Genomic DNA, 20148 nt, shown 5'->3' with positions numbered 1-20148 from the left:
GATCAATTGCTGGGATTACATTCCCGAGAGCGGTAACGCAATTAAAAAAAAACAACCTTTTAAGTTTTGCCTCTTTTTCCTGTTTCCTGGTCGGCTTTGGAGACGATGTACTTGTACGAAAAATGAAGACTCACGACATTTTACGCTTCTTGGGAGACTTTAAAGCTCAATATTTTGCCCATAAATTCATCTCAAGACTGTGGGACAGGTTTTGCAACCTAATGTATTGGTTTGGATGGTCCTGGCAATGTTTTGGACGCACTTTTCGTGTGGATCCCACAAGCTGGATTATTGATGGGCTCAGCCTTTTCCTTGTCCTTTTTAATATTTATGTTTATCCTGTCTCTTTTAAGTAAGAGTCAGGTATCAATAACCAGCAATCAAAAATCGATAATTGTGATTAGGTTTGGATAAGTAATTAGCTACGACACTCATGTAAAGTCGAGTGCACAAAATTGGTCAAACGCAATGGAAAAACAATCAAGGCAATATCAATTTTGAAAGATCGTAATAATTTGCTTTCCGGGCAAAATTTCCCCTTGGCTATAATGTTTAAAACTTATCCTCACTGCTTTGCCATGTCTAATTCATAAACAAAGCCAATTTTGTCTTTTTGTGCATCTGTCAAGAACAATTTGAAGTACGTTCACACACCATCACAAAATGAATTCCATTTCGTAACAAGTGCATCGGAAAACATTCAATCATATCGTCAGCTCCAAGCAAGTTTTGGGTTTTCACGTACAATGACGTGATTCCATTTGTTTCCAGATTGATCTCAAGATCGTTTGATTAAACCACTATTGAAAGGCAGGCCACGGAGAAAAGAGGGAGAGAAAAAGGGCAGGGAACGCAATCTTCGTCTTGACTGTATCTCCGTCCTTACATCTCAGTCTCACACCCAAACTGATGATGGACCATTTTCTTTCGAGCTCGGTTCCCTTTCGTTTTCTAGTGCTGCAGGGTGGCTAGTGCGGTGACTGAGCTTTAAGGCACAGAAGGCACAGGGGGGAAAGAACGGGAACACTATACACCAACCGCTCACTCACTCACTGACTCACGCACGTTAGAAGGCCGCCGTGTCGGTGGCACTCATGGTTGTCAGTCCCTCTCGAACTTGCCCTTCTATGTCCCACAATATCAGCTGGGCTCTCTTCATTTCTTGACTGGCAAGGAGGGGGGGATCTCCCACACACTCGCTCTGTTCCTTTTTTTTCCTCTCTGAGAGGATGGCTCTATGAACCAGTCAAGGCACTGAAGCGTTTGGTTGGGCACCACAAGGGAACATGAAGGGGAACAAGTGCCTTTCCTCCCCGCCCTCAATTTTGGGCGTGTATCATGACCGTCGTCATTGAAGTCGAGAGGCGGCGGCAGTCGGGATAACAGGGGCAAATTCAGCCTTTCCAAGCAACCAAAGGCTAAAGGCTTTGGCTACATTTTGGGATGGAGGGGCGAATCAACAGCAGAACATAATATGAGACCCGCTGGCGAGTAGTAGATCTTGGGAGTGTGGTCCTAATGGAGCCTGAGCATGTGTGGATGTTTTGAACTCTCAAAGGCCCGTTTCAAACATGTGGAATTCTTGAGTGATATCTAAGTGACCATATCAAGATGCATCTGCATTGGGAGCGTTCCACCAATACGGCTGGGGATTGCAATATCCGGTCTATGTCTTGGATGGGTCGGGTGCCCGATGAAATACCGCAGGTAAGGGATGGGACAAGCCCACACACAGCCTTAAAGGTTGTTGGATCACTCACACGATCCTGGGTGTTTCAGGACGAGGGTTGGAAGCTCAACAGAGTCAATTATTACCAAGAAGGCTGGTTGAGCACGGCCAATCTAAGGGGAGTGGTGGGCGTGACTTACACTACATCGCATTGTGGTCTCTTGGGAACTGTGGATGAAGATGAAAAAGGTGTGGAACCACCTCAAAGAACAAATTACAATCTCCGAGGTCATCTTTTTGAGGTAAGATCTAGAGCATTATGCTGGCAATATCACTTTTTCGGTGCTTTTGAATTGAATTGCGATAGATAATGATAAGTTCACCGTGGATAAACCATTTTCAAGTTCCATGTTTCATGGACCAAACATGTTTCAGCATCAGTGTTGTAGTCTGTTCATAGAAAGGCTGTTTTCAGCATTAGACATTGTCGAAGCCTAGGGCAAAAAATACGTTGAGGTGGTGCCAATCTCACCAAAAGTATGATTGATGTCTCTCGAATCGTTTCAAATGCATATTTGGGAAAGAAACTGATCCCCAATGACTTAAATAGGTATATCTTTGTGCTGGTTGTATGAACTCGATCTTTCCAGAACCTTTAGCCCACTTTTAAGGTTCCAAGGTTCTTTTCTTTAGCTTACATTGGTAGATCATGCTTCATTCACATGGATAAGAAGTGTACAATTTTCAGTCGCTCGCTCAAGCAACTGATTGGAAACACGGCCGAAATTGGCAATTCTCTTGATCAGTACGACATCTCTCATGATTATTGGGACTGACTCGTTTCAGGGATTGTGTGTGTTTATTTAGATCTTGACATCATTTCTTGGCAGAGCGTCACACTCTCGTTACTGACCCTCTGGAAATTTGGACCCGGGAAAAGATGGAGATTGAAGGGAATGGAGAGGAAATTTCTAAGGCTTATCTATCTTCCGCTGACTGAGTGAAAGAGTGTTGGCGTTGGAAAGCTAGCAAAACCAGGATCCTGGTCATCTTTTGGAGAGTTGTTTCACTTGCATTCATAGCTTCCCATTCCCGTCTAGGTTTGGACCTTCAACAGAAGGCTCTATCATTTTTTCCTCCCATTTCCCTTGTAATAACAAAGCGATAAAACTAGAAGTGCTGCAAGTCGAGATGACTCATCTGTTCTCTTGATATTGACCCAAATGTTGGAGGTTCCACATTCGTCACGCACAAGACACGATCAGAGAGGGAGCTCAATGTGGATTCATGGAACAACGCTTCTCAAGAATGCCAATTTGAACTCGACAAACAGCTTTGAGGTGTTCCTCTAAAGCTAGAGTTGCTCAAGGCTAATTGGTCTTGCTTGATAAGATTTGCTGACTCGTTTCCAGCGATTCTGATGAAAACAGCCACCTTGAATAGAAAAAAATGTCCCAGAGGACGTACGTACGGTTGCGAAGTCCTCGATTACTCGATGACTTTCGACCGCCGAAGTATGAAATGTACTTCTGCATAAAATGACACCGCATGAAAGTACTTCTGTACCGTAAATTGGCTTCATAGGGCAACTTATGGTGTCTTAGAACGATATATCATTAATTGGTATTATAACTATTAGAAGTCATCAAACGTTCAAAAGTCGAAAGTAATGTTCATCCACACTAAAGTATGGTTCAAAAAAGTTGAGCGAGTTTGTTGTCTGCTTTCAATGAGGCTCATGTTGTTTTGGTATTGGGTGGACTAATTACACGTCGTGTGCATGTTCATTAAAAGTGGTTACTTTGGGGGAGTGTTACCTACCAGGTTTCCGTGAGTCGGAGTGCATACCTACATATGATTAAATTGTCAGTCAAAGCTAAGGAATTTAAGCTAAATTTAAGAGATATGCTTGTATTACATACGTCAAGCTATCCAAGAGAATTAAATCGGCCATCTTTTAAAACCGTACGTAGATTCAATTTCCAGCCATATCTTTTATGTTAATTCGGTTTACCTGTATTAGTATGGCGTCATAAATACATTTTGCTGATCAATTCTACGAGTTTGGCCTTCTTTCCAGTTCTTGAATCCAGTTGTTAAGACTTTCTTCCCATGAAATACATGGCTGATAAACCTCCCAATAAAGTGAGTGGAACGATAGTAGAGAACATTGGTAAAGAAGAGGATCGCTCTTCACTGAAACTGTGCGACCTTTCTCGAGCTTCCAACTTCTGGATTTTCTCCTCGTGTTCCGAGATTTTCTTCATGATCACAGACATGGATCGACCCACTCTGAAAGATTAAATGTGACAACACTACTTCAAAAGCTGCTTTCGAGCGTGTACGTACGTATGTGTCTTACTTTTTGGCTAAGCCTTCATTCTCTTCGGATGAAGATAGGCTCTCAAGCCCTTCTCCAGCCAAGCCTTTCGCTTCCACTTGTAATTTCTTGGCTAAAATTCTCCATTCATCAACGGGTTCTGGGTGCTCTACCAAGTCCAAGTCAGTCTCTGGAAGGAAAACCGTTGATCTTCTGTGGTGAAAAAGCGACGGAGATGAAATCTCGTCTAGCTTAATCTTTCAATACCCAAGTAAGGCTTCTCCTCCTCCTCCTTCTTCTCCTTGGCCTCGCCCCTCTTTTTGTCCGCCTCCTCGTCGTGGTGGTCTTGGTGGCCTTGAGTATCGCTCATAAATCTTTTCAGATCCTCCGATTCAGATGGACTTCGTGGCTCCTCGGGGTGTTGGTCTTGATTGGTATTCAGAGTCGAACTTTCGTTTGGGACCGATTCTTGGCCAGCTTCAATGGAATCAGGATTGGTCATTGAGTCTTGGAGTGGATGACTGTCAGATGATAAAAAGAGAGCAAGTTATCGATCCGATTATGGGATTATGTGCTAACGACGATCTTTAACGGTTTTCTCTCAGGTTTTGAACTAGCCTTATTTTTGTTTGGTTTGTTAAGATCCGAACTATTTTAGCGTACTTCAGTTCTACACCATCGTTGGCCTTTGCTTCGTCTTTGTGAGTTTCCCAAGATAGGATGTCTGGCTCTAAACTGACATTAGGTTGATGGTAATTATGGTTTTCTGTGGTCAGAGTATTGGTCTGAGAGACCGAAGGAGTGGAGGCTTTGGATTTCGAACCGCCAGGGTCCTTAGGCGTCATAAATGTAATGGTTTGAGGGTCTGGGCCGACGGGTTCCATCTTCTTACGATTAGGCTGTAAAACCAAAGATCACGTCACACATGAAAAACAGAAAGTCTACGTCAAGCTAAAAGGAACGTTCGTTCGTTCGTTCGTTCGTCGCAGTCGTGAGTGAGATTGGTAAAAAAACGGGTTGAATGACTTGAAGGGTGAAGGGGGTTTTACCACCAGTAGTATATAAATGGGGTTTCTGGCACAATGAACCTTTTTGGTAGATAGGGGGCTGTGTAAAATTCATCAAATTTCCGATTTTATGTTCCGCCCCACATGCGCCATATGTTAAACGTTCCTGATAATGATTTACATTATAGACTAAATTAATGAATTAACACATTCGAAACTATTAAAACAAAAAACTTATTCATCACCCCGGAAACCATAGAAGTCTCGTTCAACATCATTTAGTGAGACTCCAAACCTCAACTTGTGTAAGGTAAAGCCTCCTTTAAAGATACTCTGCCTCTGTAATAAATTTTGTTAAAAACGTAGAGCGGCTTGTGAGCAACTTACCAATGATCCTGCTCAATAACCATGTCTCGACGATGTTATAAATAGAATGGAAGAAGGGAATAAAGGACCGGTTATTTGTTGACTTTACTAATCGTTTCATTGGTGACCCCGACGTGGGAATGTGATCTTCAGACAACTCGTCTAGTTGTCGTTAGAGGTATCGACAAGAGGCATGGTTAAAACCATACATAGAATTGAATACAAAACTAAGAGCTCAAACTAAAAATGAATTTGAGAAGGATTTCTTTAAATTAATGAACAATGCTGTTTATGGACAGACCTTAATTATTAACAGTCAAACTAGACATCATTGGCTTCAAAGGAAATATTACAGGATACGAAATGAAATTATACATTCATAATGTAAAAAATGTCAAGAACTTGATAGCCCATGTCATGACTGTGATGAAGATGAAAACTGCTTTGTCGGAATAGAAAAAATTAAACATACAGTTTGCTTTAACCGACCAATATATGTAGGTTTTCAGATTTTAGAGTTATCTAAACTACACATGTATGAATTCTGGTATGATGTTTTAAGAGCCAAGTATGGTGACAAAATACGTCTGCTAATGACTGACACTGATAGCTTTATCTTCCAATCTTTTGTGAAGATTTAGACAAGGAATTGCTTAAAATGGCTGACTCTTTTGATTTCTCCAACTATGACCAGAGTCAGCCATTGTATTGATTGGTTGATAGAACAAGAAAAAACCTCATTGTCTAACACTGATAATAAGCGAGTTTGGGTAGAAAGAACCCAGAAGTATGAAGATTTTGATACTACATTGGCATGGGGACATTATCGATTGAATACACCTTCAATATTATGTGCAGGGTAAAGGGAAGCTATACCTACATAGGAAGAAAGTCTCATTGAACGAGACTTCAACCTAATGACTCACAGTCTCATTGAACGAGACCACCACAAGCGAAATGCTCAAGTGCTTATTAGAATAAATTTAAAAAAGGTAATATACCTAATTAGAAAGGTAATTTTTTTTTATTACACATTATTGAATCATGTAATTTTAATGAAAATGTGACAAAATTGAAAAAAATGATAATATTTAACCAGGCCCCCATCCATCAAAAAGGTTTATTGTGTCAGAATCCCCATTTATATACTACTACCACCTCTCTGGCCGACAAAGAGGTCATTATCTTGACAGCCAAAGCCATTGGGGATTATACTCATTACTTTATGTTCTCCAACCTTATTCGGGCACATTTCTTTTGGCACAAATTGCTCCCATAGTAAATGGACAGAAGTACAAAGCAGAGGTAGACAACGGTCCCAGGTGGAACTCAGTGGGCTTTCCAAGATTTAACACGGGGCTGGTATCTTCCAGGTTGAGGAAATGGAAGTTAATATTCTCAAGTCATAAAAGTTTGCTTTCCATTCAGTCACAACAGACTTATTACGCAGATTATTACCAGCCTACTTCTCTGGTGTTTTGAAGAGCCCTTGTGAAACAGACAATTTGTCTCGAATATAAATAATGGTCCCTGGCATTCATTTCATGTGCAAGGCAAGAGAAAGTTTTGGAACAGCAGATGCCAAAGCGTCTTTGCATGCAGTCTCTGGCTTATGCGTAGTCATATCCTGCACAGTTTGCATATTGCCCACAAGAGCGAAGGCTGCTACCAACTGAGGCTCACGAAAATTCTGGGAATCCCTTTTTGGGTCGGAACATCCTTTCCCAGAATAGACTCTGAAGAGTCTTCTCCGAAAGCGATTTCGTCGGTACTTGCTTTGCTCTCAAAAAGATAACCCCTGTCTGTCCTACCTTGGGTGTCATCTTCTGGATGAGACTTTTGATGGGGTTGGAACTCTTCTTCTTGTTGATGATTGGATAGTTGAGGTCGGACTGGTGTTGAGCCATATTCCCGGCCTCGGATTTGGATTTCAAAGGCCTCCTCACACTCTTCTCGGGAGGTCCCTTGGAACACCTTCCCTTGGCCGAGCTTGGTCCAGATCTGATCCGATTTGGCAATTCGATTAATGACCGCGTTCTGCCATCTTTCTTGATCAGATGCGTGTGCTCGGCGGGCAATGTCAAGTTCAAACTGGGCTTTGCAATCACATGATGCTCGTTTTCCTGTTCCAATGACGCTTCATGAGAACTGGACCCGCCCAGACACTTCAACAATGTCGTTCCTGAAATGAGTCGTTGCTAAGGAATACTGAGTTGTTCCACTTTGCTCACTTGATAAATGCTGATAGAACCATTCACAACAAGGACAAGAACCTTCTTCCTTTAGGCCCTATTTCTTCAAAGAGTTGACGATAAGGCTCGTACCGGGCGATTTGTTTGACTTTGAATTTGTCTGGCTTCGAGCCAAATCCTGGGCCGATCTTCTCGTGATCGACTTTTCAACCTCTATTTCTTCGTCGAGAAGTAACGTTTCGGCAGCAGGACTCGTCTTGTTGTTGACTTCTCTGGCCTTAGGAGAACGTGTTCCTTCCTCGAGATGGCCTCGATTTCCCCTTGAAGATTGCATATTGAGACTGTGACAGGTCTGCGGGGAATAGGGAATATGGCCGTAACACTTAGCTTGACTCATTACATATACATACTCGTACGAGATGAAATGAATTTGTCTTACGTGCCATTCCTCGCCTGTCACGTCGTCAATCTTTGCACACACTAGGATGAATCGATTCACCTGTTTCCAAGAAGGACATATGCCTTCAAAGGCCGCTGAACAAGTGGCTTTTTATCCCCTCTGAAGGACTTAGATCCCCTGCAATAAACGAACTCCGTTGATAATGATGATGGTATGCAAAGACCGGGCGAAGAGTGTATGTTTTATGAGTCCTAATTGGAGGAAAAATAAACAGAGGAATGCTGCCGGCATTCTACAGACCTTGATCCAAATGCTCTGAAAGTGGATCTTTTTCATCATGGCATTATATGCGCTTAAATGCGCAGAAAAACCCTACAAACCTGTATCTATTCTTGGTTCTGCATTTCCAGGTGACCTTTGTGTGTTGGAACGAGCCTTATCAGAAGCTCGCCACATGCGACACGTCCGGCGTGATTTTTGTGTGGATCAAATACGAGGGGCGTTGGTCCATCGAGCTCATTAACGACAGACACACACCCGTGATTTGTTTCAGTTGGTCGCATGATGGCAGGATGGCCCTCATCTGTTATCAGGTAAAATGAAACCAAGACACGAACCTTTCCCACAAATCAGGATCTTGGGTTTCCAAGAGTGGAGTACATCAGAGAGACCTTTAACTACGCGAAGTGCTTTGAAGACAGGAGTTGTTTCTGTAAAGCCTGATGACCGACCTTTCATTGCACGATAAAGGTTTTATGAATATATGCAACACTGCCCTCAATTGAAATTTTGATTTTCATGATTATTAAAGACAAAAAACAACAACAAATGTTAACTTGTGTGTCCTATTTTGGTGGGTTACATAAAACATAAAACCCAATCAACCAGATACCGTGAAGGCCCGCCATTCGAGAAAGAGAATAGATCCTTTGGGGAACATTCCCTAATCATTGAAGATCTTTGGGGAGCATTGCTTCAACAGTAGTTCCAACTTGCTTACATGGACCGAGATCGGCTTTCTAGTTCTCGGATGCGAGATGTCGGCATGTCAAACAAGATTCATTTTAGTTCTTCTACCAAGATGGAATGAGAAAAATATCTGGAACCTAATCTTGTCGTTTCATCATACTCTGCTCTCTGCTCTTATTAAGGATGGCTTTGTATTGGTTGGCTCGGTGGCTGGACAACGATATTGGTCCACGATTCTTCCGATTGAAACCCAACAAGTGACCAGTGGAACGTGGACCCCGGATGATCAATTCGTGTACATGGGAACCTCGCAAGTATGATCCAAAGAAATATACCGTATATACGTACTATGTATGGCAATAGATGACCAGCAAAACATTTCAATTGCGTTCACTTTTTCAGGGTGAGATCTTGGTAATGGATCTGACTGGGAACATGGTGAATCGAGTGGTTCAAAAAGTGGGTGTTCCTATCGTGGAACTTGCTTGGAATTGCGAGCGATTCAACATGGAGGAACAGAACGAGACCGCAACACATCCCAAGGGAAAACGACCAGACGGTGGGTGACTCATTCGAGTGTGATTGTGCCGAAGGGCAGAGCCTAATTGCCATTAGCTCTTTTAGGAAGCTCCCATCTCCTCGCTGTTTGCCATAAAGATGGAGAGATCCATTTGATCCACAGCTACGATGATATCATCCCACAGGTACGTGTATGAAGATTAATAATTCATGAATTTACCTCATTTACAGTACTAACAACAATGAGTGAAGTAACCCCAAAACTTTTCTCCTTCCCAAATTGAATGGGCGGATGCTTTGGGGTTGCTCATACAGAGTATCAAATTTGGTATTGGACAAGGGGCGCTTTCGTTTACGCTCATGAATTATTTGTTAACATCAAATGAGATTGGTTGGACTTAAAAAAGAAAGTAAGACATATCCTGTGGAAAGTTTTCTCCCAATAGGGCACAAGTTTTTTGATATGAGGATCAAAGAGTGAAACGAGAGTAGGAGAGAGCTTTTTGTTACTCTACACTAATCCTGGAGTTAATCTAAGAGGAATTATACAAATAGGGTGTGGACTCATTTTTCTTTTTGAATATAACTTGTTCTCTAGCAACGAACAATCAAAGAAGCTCCCAAACTAACCTCAAAAGGGTAGAAATGTTTCAGAGTGACCTCTGGTGGTCCAAACTGTATCTAGATCTACATTGATCCAGAGCTCATATATGCTTTTTGGAACCAAATCCCTTTGGAACTGGAGTTGTTATACAAGGGCGTTGCTCTTCTAGTGAATTTTAATGTTTTTTTGCCGAAGGAGGGGTATAAATACGTAGCGGAGCAAAGTTTCAAGATGCTTCTGCTTATGAAAGGAGTTCTCCTCATACACAATTCTTGGCGAAGTTGGAAGGCTCTTATGAACTTCCTGTTTTGAGGCTCGAAAATTGTCCAAACTTAAAGGTTGGAGGAAAAAGCCAGTACTTTACAAAACTGTTTTTTTTGAGAAATATGAAGGATTGGAAAGAGAAGGACATTGATGGAATATTGGAAAAGAGTGTCGAAAGTTTTGTCTTGGTTAGACGAGTCGAAGTGTACATGTCTGTACCAACATTGGAGTGAATGACGAAACTTGCCCCTTGAGTTTGAGGTTAGAGTGGCTGTGAAGGTATTTCGAATTTTCTGCACAAGATCTTACACATTTGTGAGGGGTGTTGAATGTGCCAAGATTCCCCTTTTGAGGATGGCAGTAATTGGCCAAACGAAAGAAATATGAGATGGCAAAGTTCTGGGTCTTTTTACCTCGTTCCATCTTCTTCAGTTTTATCGTGGCGTAGAAACTTTTTTCATTTGAAGCGGACGGCCAGTTTTCGCATTGCATTTTGCATTTTGAAACGCGGGTCTCACACCACGAGGAATCAAATTGGATTGTAAATAGCCTTTTTTTTTGGAGAGGGGGGCTTCTTACGAGGACTCCAAGGGTCGAAAACTAACGGCAATCTTCTATTTTTAGGTGTTTAACTGCGGATTCCAAGAATATTTGGTCGATTGGACCAACAGCGGAGAGATTCTAGCAGTGACCGGCAAAGAACGAGAACTCACCTGCAAAGCTGATCATTCGTTCACATACATTAACTCCGTTCTCTTTTACAACGACCGGGGAGCCCTTATCTACAAGGTCCAAGTGCCCTCGGATAAGGTTGGTGTTGGTTGGTCTACCATTGCCCATCATCAGAATAAATCCTCATAAAAGGCTGGGATTATCTTCTCTTTTCAGTCTCCAGTGACGGCCATGACCTGGGGCCATAACGACAAACGACTATTTGTGGCCACCGGCAATCAGATCCACGTGGCTTGGGTCTCCCATCACATTGCCTCACTTCAACTCTTGAGCCGACTGAAGGTTCAAAGAACCTTGGCTAATGCAGATCAGGTCCAGCTTTTGCCGCTCCCTTGCCGCATTCAAAACCTTATCGGCCTTTTATTCACTTGTACAATCAGGGTAAGTCCAACAATTGACCGACCAAACGTGCAGAAAAGGGTCCAACGGACCATACCTTGCCTTACGCCCACAATTGGATCTTTGTTCGGCACTGCTTGAGGCTATTAATTTTACTTCACGGTGACGTTAAGAATATAGACATATCTTTGGGCAAATAATAAGCAGACTTTGACAAAATGAGTTTTGCAAACAATTGCCTCGGTTGGACGGGCACAGTGAGTGGTCGATTACAACCTATACTGGAAACTAGCTGGAACTCTGAAGAAACGGAACAACTCTTCAACCAATGTAGGCAACCAGTTTATGACCGTAGAACGACCACCCCGAAAACTAAAAATGGTCGACTTTGACTTTTTCCTCCTTTCGGACCGAGCCCCTTTTTTTGCCCTTTATGGTGGGGCATTTTTGGCGGGAACAAAACTCAGTGGTCCCCTCATTTTACAGTCCAGTGTTCCAAACCCTCAAAATCTTCGGGATTTTGCAATCCGACCACATCCCGAAAATGTGCGATTGTATTGCACGATGGTTCGTCATGGAGGCGACGAGAATGTGGGAAGTTCCTATACGCTGTATCTGGAACATCTTGGAGGGTTCCTACCTTTGCTCAAGGGAAAGAAAGTCAGTAAGCTGCGGCCTGACTTCGTTATTTATGATCCCGCCATGTCAGGTGAGTCTTTTATGCCTAATTTGCATAGACAGTCGCCCTTTCTTCCAAGGCGTGAGAAGGAACCAAATTAGAATAAAGGGGATAAAAAAACCTCCACCGTTGTTTTCGTACGTTTCAGAGGAAAATGCCCAAGTATGGACGTACATGCCTGCCAACCATTTCACTCGACGAGGAATTTCATTATCCGATCCCAATGAGGTGGAATTTGACGGGGATGCCTTGTCATTGCGAGGACAAAGCTCTGCCGTGGGAAGTGGAGCTGCGAGACTTGGTAATAATCAGGGAAGTCCAAGAAATAGACGAAGGCAGCAACGAAGATTGCCCCAAGGCTCCTCCGTTCAAAGCCGACGAAGAACGGGAAGTTCCGAGCGGAACAGTTTGATCGAGAATACTGAATGTGTGAACCTGTTGCCCGAGGACGAGAGGCTGGCTGAGGTCACGTCTAATTTCTGGGGTACTAAGTTCCAAATTACCTCGGGCAATTTCCATCTGCTCCCTTTGTCCTTGGGCGAAGTGACTTATAAAGCCAGCTTATTGCATCTCCAACCAAGACAGATGAGATTAGAGATCATAGACCTACTGGACGACCACCGGGATCCCTTCGGATCGGCGTTCAATCTCGATGACGACGAGAATGAAGAGTCCGATCTGGAAGACAGCGAATTTGACCAAGGTAATTGAAAGGTCACCAATCAAATTTGCTCTCGTTTCCATCTTTTTACTTGCTTTTCATTCGCTTTAGGTGTAGTGATGAAAGACGATATTCTCAGAGCTGTCAAGGCAAACGCTAACAAGAGCTCGGAGAGCTCGACCCACGATCTTGATTCAGACTCCACTGGTCTTTCCAATATGAATATTGCTCCAATTGCCCCTCTTCCAACTCGGCTCTCGTTTTGCCTAACACCAAGGAACATGAGTGCCGCAGCAACCCCTTGTGCCAATAATGAGTCCACCATTTGCGAGGCAATTCTCAAGGAAGAGACTGACGATCACACCCAACCCATCAAGGTGCAGAGAAACGTAACCAATCGTAAACTACGAAAGAGCCCAGTGAAGACTGTTGTGGGCCAAGTTCTTGCCAAAGTGGAAGGCATTCCTTTGAGCCAGAGTGATGCCATCCTGGAGGACATTCATGACTCGATGGAACCCGTTCCTTCTACTTCCAACGCAACTGGTCAAGCCATGTCGATGGCATTGGGAAATCTTGGTAGCCCGACATCTTCACCCTCGAAAAGGCTACTTCGAATGTCTGTGAGCTGTGATAATTACTTGAGTGAGGCCAAGTTCGCTTTGAGTCGACGTGATTCTGTGGGATCTGGTAGTCCTCACTCTTCCAAAGGCTCACCTCGTCGGTGGGCTGCCAAAGCTGATGAGATTACGAGGGAGACCGACATGGCCACTGTAGACCAGGTCATGGCCAAGTCGTTGAATTTGGCAGATCTGACTCCGACAAACCCTTGGCATAGCAATTCAGCTAATGAATTGGATATGATTGTAGACTTACTAGGCGTTCCAAGTGATCTCCTAGGCCATCAAGATCTTAGTAAGAGGTTAATCTTGCTTGGGGACAAGAAACCCAAGTCCAAGGTCAGCCTCGACAAGATTGGCAAAAGTGCAAGTTGTGATGATGAAGAATACCCCAAGGTGACCATTGTCAACGGTCAAAAAGTTGTAAGAAGACGTAGGAAGAAGAGATTGGCATCGGAGGCAGATAAGAAGAGGATCGAGGTCAAGCGTCAAAGCATATACGCCAAGAATTGCAGGGGTCGGAGTGAGACCAAATCTTGTCAGAACTGCGATGCCATCGCGATGGCGATTAACGATGCTGATCTAAACAAAGAGATCTTTGACGTACCTTCCAAAACTAAGGCCAACTTACTGGATTCTTCCGACACCGAGGATAATATTCAAGTCCAAGTTGAGGATCCCGTCGTGCTTCCCAAGGCGGATTTCTCAGAGAAGGCTGCCCACAATGGTGCTTCCTTGGGTTTGGAACAAATCAAGGAGAACATCCCGAGTGCCAGACAGTCCAGAGAACCAAGAAGATTTGACGGGGTCAGGAATATCTTGGAAAAAGCTCGAGGCATATTGCTTGCATCTTCAAGATTTCGAAGCCGATCCAAATCCAAAGAATCCCCTCAAGAAACCTCGACCACTAGGCGAGATTCCTCTGTGGACATAACGTTGCATTTGAGCGAAGACCCTCCCAAGACGACGACCAAGTCCAAGAGATTTAGAACGTCTAATCTCTGGTCAAGAGGCTTAAGTCGAGGCCGTGAAGACGAACAAGTAGCTACCGTTGTTCAAAACGGAACTCAAAGCAGTCCCAATACTCCTTTACAGATGAGGAAAGCTAGGAACAGATCGTTTTCGCCTGTCAGGTAAGAAAATTAGATTGCCGTTTCAAAGGTTCGGCAAAAGGAAAAGAAGGGAAGGAGGGGACTCCGCTCAATAACTCGAGGGATATGCCAAAACTGGAGGGATCTTTCTTTTCAGAGCCCTTTTGAATTCCCCATTGCTCCGACGGAAAAAGATTCCCCACCCTCAAACTGATTCCTCTGAGGAGGATCTTGTTGATTGTGCAGGACCGCGAAGTTCGCATCAAAACCAACCTCCCGAGTGTGCCAACAATGGGGAAGAATTCCGTAATCTGGAGACGTTCCAGAAGCAAAAATTGAAGGATAAGGTAATCAATCCCACAGTACGTTTTCGTCTTACTGTTTAAGGGCACTAGTTTACAAAATGAATATTATCCAATGAAACAAGGGACAGTTACATGAATACGATTCAGAACCAATTCTAATTTTTAGGATAGGCCATATTACTAATTCAAAGCGTGATTCATTGACTAGAAACAACGATACTCAGAAGCCATAGATAGAGCCAATGTCCAATCACGTTTTCTTAATGCTAAAACCAAGTTATCAACTGTGAAGATGAATTTTCAATAACAAACTGTTGCATTTGTTTCAGTTGAAGCGAATTAACCAGCCAGAACCACCCGGATCCATTCGTCCTAGTCGCAAGAATTCCACGTCCAATCTCAATCCGACGCCAAGTTCAACGCCACAATTTCTCAGTCCATTTTTGTCCCGCCGTGGATTGGCCTTGCGGTCGCCCAATCTTTCCCTGTCCTCCCGTCGAGATTATTTGCGCAACTTGAGCGCCCCACCCCCCGTGAAAGTGAGAAAGCGTCGAAAGCTCGTGTTGCGGAACAAATCTCCCATGTGGAACGATACCAGTCAAGTTTACCAATTGGATTTTGGAGGCCGAGTCACCCTGGAGTCCGCCAAAAATTTCCAGATTGAATACAAAGACACGCAGGTAGCCATGTTCTTTCCTTATCCAAAAACAACATCGACATTTCAATGCTCATGATTCTAATTGCTCTATTCAAGGTGATGCAATTCGGAAGGATCGACACGAATGCTTACACATTGGATTTCCAGTATCCATTCACTGCAATTCAGGCCTTTGGCGTGGCCTTAGCCAATGTCACACAACGATTGAAATAGCCAATGAGGAGATCTCGCCCACCCATTGCGTCCTGCAAACATGTCCATTCTTTATTTCATTCTTGATTCTTCATGTTATGGCTTTGTTCGTATCAACTGGCCATTGATACTGTGGTTGTATGCGTCTTGCTTGGCGCAGGTCCGTTATGAACACTTCATAGTCACAGCCAGGTCTGTTGGTTTGGATCCGGATGAAATATTAGTGCAGTTGTTTTTTAGACTTGCATCAAGTATTATAGCACTATTAGCTATCAATAAGAAATTGAATTGAGTGTTGACTCTTCGGATGCCGAAGTGGTCCGGCGAGCAACGCGTTAATGCAGGACGATTTTACCGATTTTACGCTCATCCTTTTATAGAAAAAACACCTCCACTCTCTTGTTGCTTTAAAAGTCCTAACAACGAAGGCGTCAACCTAGAGTCCGAGATTCATTCAGCTTGTTTCTAAATCTTGTGAACTGTTGCTTTTCATTGTTGTGAAGACGTCAAGCCATCCTCAAATACATGTTGGATTCAATGATCTTTATTTCGCTCTTTCTTGTGATTGAAGGCTACTACATATCGTATCAATATTGCAAACAAAAGCAAGTGTCTATTCTAGTCCATGGAAGAGGGTTGGGTCCATATTATTTGGAAAGGAGAATTATGTACGTTAATAATATAGTGATTCAAGCATAACGAGAAATTTACAGATTAGCCTCCACGTAGTTGCCCGGAAACAAACCGGTGACTCCGTCCATGACGCCTTCCCACCATCCATCGTCATTTTTCTTTAGCACGTAGATCACGGATCCTTCTTGGAAGCTCAGCTCATCCTCTTTGTCGGCATTGTAGTCATAGATGGCCAACACTTTCTCCAAATAACTCTTGGGTACCCATCCGGGCAAGTTGCTATCCACGGGCAAAACGCTCGAAGTATGCGAGGATTGCCTTGAGAGCTGCCTTGTGGCCACGGCAGCCGCAGCGGCGGCCATTTGACTCGTTTGGCGAGCTAGCTGCATTTGTTTCTGTTGTTGCTGCATTTGAAGTTGTAGCTGCTGTTGTTGAACTGAGCTCATGGAGCTCTTTCGGGAGCTATAAATCGATGAATTTTGGTCATTGGCCAAGCTTGATTGACGCGAGTAGATGCCCGAAGTGCTCGATTCCGCTCCACTCGAATTAAGTCGGCCATACACGGGATTGTAATTTTGCTGCTGTTGAGCCACAGAGGGTGACATGCCGTTGTTACCAGATCCCATGGGTGGGGGTGGTAGAGGTGGAGAGGGTGGTCTTTGGGTGGGCCGACTCATGGGAATGCCATACTGGCCCGATGAGACAGGTCTACTAGCGGCAGCCGTGGGTGGCGTGTTACCACGTCCATATTGACGGCCCAGTGTTCCACCCATACGACCATATTCCCCGCCCGAGCTACTGTGACTGCCCGTGGACCGCATCGAGTTTGAGCTCAAGCGGGGCATCGTGGTTATATTCCGCGAATATCGATTTTCATGATCCTGTTGCACGGGATGAACCATTTGTACCTGGGGATGCGGCAAGGTCCGGTATTGCTGATTGGGGTAATTGGGTGCATAATTGGAGGGCACCTGGGGTGGTGCCACCACAGGCGGGGTTCGATATTCCTTGGAGCGGTTCAACGTCCCGTAGGGATTGCCCCGATTAGCCTGCGGGGGCGTAGGCGGCTTGGTAGTGGGAGCGGGTCCCGGTCCGCCCACCATGGCTCCCGGTACGCTACCGCCTGACAAGTTGCCCAAGCTACCGTAGGCTGAATTGGCCGAGCTAGAATTCTCCCGCATAAGCATGACCCCGCCGGGGGCGTATTGGCTGGCGGTAGAAGGCCGATGTTGGCGGGGCGTGACCTGCTGTTGTTGCACACTCTTGACCCCATGACCAACGTCGTCCAAAATGGAATAATCAATCGGCTTTCGAACGTATTTGGCCGTTCTTTCAGGGTTAGCGGGCGCAATGATCTTGTATTGCCTGAAAACAGAGTGGATTATGATGAGATGAGGGCAATCGTGTCGAACCATGGCTTTCGCAGGGCCCTGGCGGCTGATCAAATTGCCCATAAGAGCATTCAGTGCCGGTTTTTGACTATTAAAGTTTCCGCTTATTCTGGATGGTACATAGGTTAGCCTGTAAATTCAAATGATATTTTCGCCCCCATTTCATCTTGTGGGTTCAAAGAACATTTTTGAAAGTGAGTGTGCTGGGTCTGGCAAAATTCTAGCAACTCAAATCTATATTTCTAGCTAATTAACGACTTCTACTAGCACATTCAGACTTGAAAGGTGGAAGTCATGTATGGCATAGAGGCTTATGTGTAGGATCAAATTTCCCGTTTTTGTGGATTTTTTTTTTGGTGGTACACTATTCTCCATTCTGGTTGTGATACTGTTGCGATTTTCCACTATTCAGCGATGGCAGCCGACTAGTCGTAAAAGGCCTGGATTTGATGCGGTAACTTCAATGACATTTCAAAACCACTAGTAAGACCTTGAGACAATTGATCCACTTCTGGCTGAATGCCCTAAACCTATGCCACAATTATCAAGGACCCCACGGATCCTAAAAGCGGGCTAAATCCTAAATCCTCAATCCAGCTCGTTCGCTAGAGGTCAAATATCTCCTCCAGTCTTGACACTCTCATCAATCAAGAGCTGAGAATCCCCCAACATCTTCTATCCATCCTCTCTCTTGGGAGGAACCCTCCTCATGACATGGCTCGCCATGGCCCGCCCTTCTGCGGCCCTGAGGCCTGATTTGTGCTGGTCAGCTGGCCTATACAAGGTGTGACCCGGCTCTGACCTGTTGGAGGATTTGTTGGCGGTGAGGATGCCGATTTCTCGTCGAGCCACTTTCTCCTTGTGAATATTCACGGTTTGCGTGATGTGATTCACTTGGCTTTCCATCTCGTTGAGAGCGGCATTTTGCAAATCCAGCATCTGCAGGAAGTTGTAGGCCAGGGTGTTGATCTGGTAGGCCACCGAGGCCAGCGATTGCGTGGTGTAGCCTTTGGTCTCCTCCAAGGCCACGCGTTTGTTCTCGGCTTGCACGTAGTTGTTCTCGCAGTACTCAGCCACGCGCAGCAGGTTCGTGAAGCTGTCCAGGAGGTTCTGGCGACCCTCCGGCAACTCCGTGCTCAACAGCGTGCCCAACTCCCCCATCAAAGCCATGATGCCACCCACCGGAATCGACTGAGTCCACTCAACACTCAAGCTAGGCCCAGGGGATCGATGGGCTCCAATTGGACACTGACACTGACCCAACGGAGGTTGTTCTATCTAAACTGAGGGATGAGAGGCATGAGAGAGACTGATTGATCAGAGGGCTCGGCCATCAGTTAGGCTGAGTGGTAGTGCAAGATAAAGGTCAGATTCGGTCAGTTTAGATGCCAAGTTAAGAGGGACGCATTTGAGCGGTTTTCATTGGCCAAAAATACCTTTTGAATTGATGAATATTGAAACTAGTCGAGATGATGGACGCTCGCATTTTCTTGAAAGAAAATGGGTTTTTATGGATCTAAGTTTGGCTCGTATCGAAAGGATCCCCAATGGCCACGGACCGAAACTCGGTTGCCTTTCAGGCTTCTCGGCATTTCATGGCTCCCAGTTCACGCAAGAAAATAAGCTGGCCCTCACTAGAAATGGAGAGTAGTATATTTCCACGAATCACATTTATATTTTAAATGTTGAGTCCTGATGACCTCGACAGAAAACGTATTACACACAACAGTACCGAGCAGAGGGCTATCAGATCAAATGACCGGCAATTGGGTTGGGTTTCCATTTCGATGGGAGTCCGTTGAAAGAAGCATAAACTCCATTTGTGGTGGCCATCAAGTTTTCTAATGAAATTGCCAATCACAAGTTCATGTTTGAGCCCATCCGTATCCCGGATTGCATTGATGTCTGAGTTGGCCATGTCATCGAATCTGACGGGTGATATGACTCATTGGCAGCACTGATCATGAGTAGATTTTTAGGTGAGGCTGAAATCTAGGGTGACGAAATTGAAAGTCCGAGATGAAGCGATTTCTAGATGACAGGATCACTATCTCGATAGCATGTTTACGATTCTTTGACCCCTCCCTTTCTTATTGCTTTGATTATATACTCAGATATCCAGACGTTGAAACTAGACGGTTCAAAGTTCAAGCTCGGGGTATTTGTGATTGCATAATACTATTGGGTTTCTCGACAATGAATGTCACACCTAAACCAACGATGAATGTGTTTTAGGAATTTTGAATCTAAAACATCTTATAAATAGATGAGAATGCCTTGTATGAGAACCAAATGATATCAAACGGATGTCACTGTCTAGTTAGACATGAATGGAATCCATGGAGGATTGGAATATTAATTATGTCTAAGCGAGCATGTCCGATTAAAGCTGCTTTAATGGAGGTCTTTCCGGTTGTTAAACAAATTTTGTTGATGCCATTTGCCTGTTGGCTAATAGACGCCTGACGCTGCACGAAATATGGTTTACGTTCTGCACTTCAGAGGGCGCTTTGTGAGTCAGCCTCTGGCAAATACAGGAC

The 20148-nt window shown here is 44.3% G+C and overlaps 3 protein-coding genes across 5 annotated transcripts; 1 reads left to right on the top strand and 2 right to left on the bottom strand.

Moving 5' to 3' along the window:
• Positions 1-243: 243 nt before the first annotated feature.
• Positions 244-16131, top strand: LOC131880129 (tubby-related protein 4-like). Its single transcript, XM_059226651.1, has 14 exons — positions 244-1707; positions 1780-1971; positions 8365-8547; positions 9106-9237; positions 9326-9482; positions 9548-9627; positions 10935-11120; positions 11199-11423; positions 11868-12090; positions 12209-12763; positions 12833-14471; positions 14587-14776; positions 15064-15414; positions 15489-16131. Exons 1-14 carry the CDS (start codon positions 1612-1614, stop codon positions 15603-15605), a joined length of 4326 nt encoding a protein of 1441 aa, XP_059082634.1. The 5' UTR covers positions 244-1611; the 3' UTR covers positions 15606-16131.
• LOC131880131 (uncharacterized) lies at positions 3565-13731 on the bottom strand. 3 transcript variants are annotated; one of them, XM_059226653.1, is made up of 8 exons: positions 13595-13731; positions 7971-8131; positions 7687-7906; positions 7174-7544; positions 4608-4888; positions 4257-4510; positions 4032-4179; positions 3565-3961 (listed from the first exon to the last, which is right to left on the bottom strand). In XM_059226653.1, exons 2-8 carry the CDS (start codon positions 7998-8000, stop codon positions 3766-3768), a joined length of 1500 nt encoding a protein of 499 aa, XP_059082636.1. In that variant the 5' UTR covers positions 8001-8131; positions 13595-13731; the 3' UTR covers positions 3565-3765. The 3 variants fall into 3 exon arrangements, with proteins under 3 accessions (XP_059082636.1, XP_059082638.1, XP_059082637.1); XM_059226655.1 differs by having other exon boundaries at positions 7994-8131; XM_059226654.1 differs by having other exon boundaries at positions 4653-4888; positions 13595-13724.
• On the bottom strand, positions 16113-18925 carry LOC131880130 (abl interactor 2-like). The gene is made up of 2 exons (XM_059226652.1): positions 18411-18925; positions 16113-17582 (listed from the first exon to the last, which is right to left on the bottom strand). The coding sequence occupies exons 1-2, from the start codon at positions 18776-18778 to the stop codon at positions 16292-16294; spliced, it is 1659 nt and encodes a 552-aa protein (XP_059082635.1). The 5' UTR covers positions 18779-18925; the 3' UTR covers positions 16113-16291.
• Between the last annotated feature and the right edge of the window lie 1223 nt (positions 18926-20148).

This window comes from Tigriopus californicus, chromosome 5 (assembly GCF_007210705.1).
Source record: "Tigriopus californicus strain San Diego chromosome 5, Tcal_SD_v2.1, whole genome shotgun sequence".
NCBI classification, from domain to species: Eukaryota; Metazoa; Arthropoda; class Copepoda; order Harpacticoida; family Harpacticidae; genus Tigriopus; species Tigriopus californicus.
Note: the sequence above shows the minus strand (reverse complement) of the source record. Positions and strands in the feature narration are given on the sequence as shown.

Coding starts and splice junctions, on each gene's coding strand:
- LOC131880129 (XM_059226651.1), top strand. CDS start 1,612: ATGCATCTGCATTGGGAGCGTTCCACCAATACGGCTGGGGATTGCAAT. Junction 8,548..9,105: donor TGGCCCTCATCTGTTATCAG/GTAAAATGAAAC, acceptor GCTCTTATTAAG/GATGGCTTTGTATTGGTTGG. Junction 9,628..10,934: donor ACGATGATATCATCCCACAG/GTACGTGTATGA, acceptor TTCTATTTTTAG/GTGTTTAACTGCGGATTCCA.
- LOC131880130 (XM_059226652.1), bottom strand. CDS start 18,778: ATGGCTTTGATGGGGGAGTTGGGCACGCTGTTGAGCACGGAGTTGCCG. Junction 17,583..18,410: donor GCCAACAAATCCTCCAACAG/GTCAGAGCCGGG, acceptor CTCTGTTTTCAG/GCAATACAAGATCATTGCGC.
- LOC131880131 (XM_059226653.1), bottom strand. CDS start 8,000: ATGGCACGTAAGACAAATTCATTTCATCTC. Junction 7,907..7,970: donor AGACAAATTCATTTCATCTC/GTACGAGTATGT, acceptor TATTCCCCGCAG/ACCTGTCACAGTCTCAATAT. Junction 7,545..7,686: donor AAAGTCAAACAAATCGCCCG/GTACGAGCCTTA, acceptor GACTCATTTCAG/GAACGACATTGTTGAAGTGT.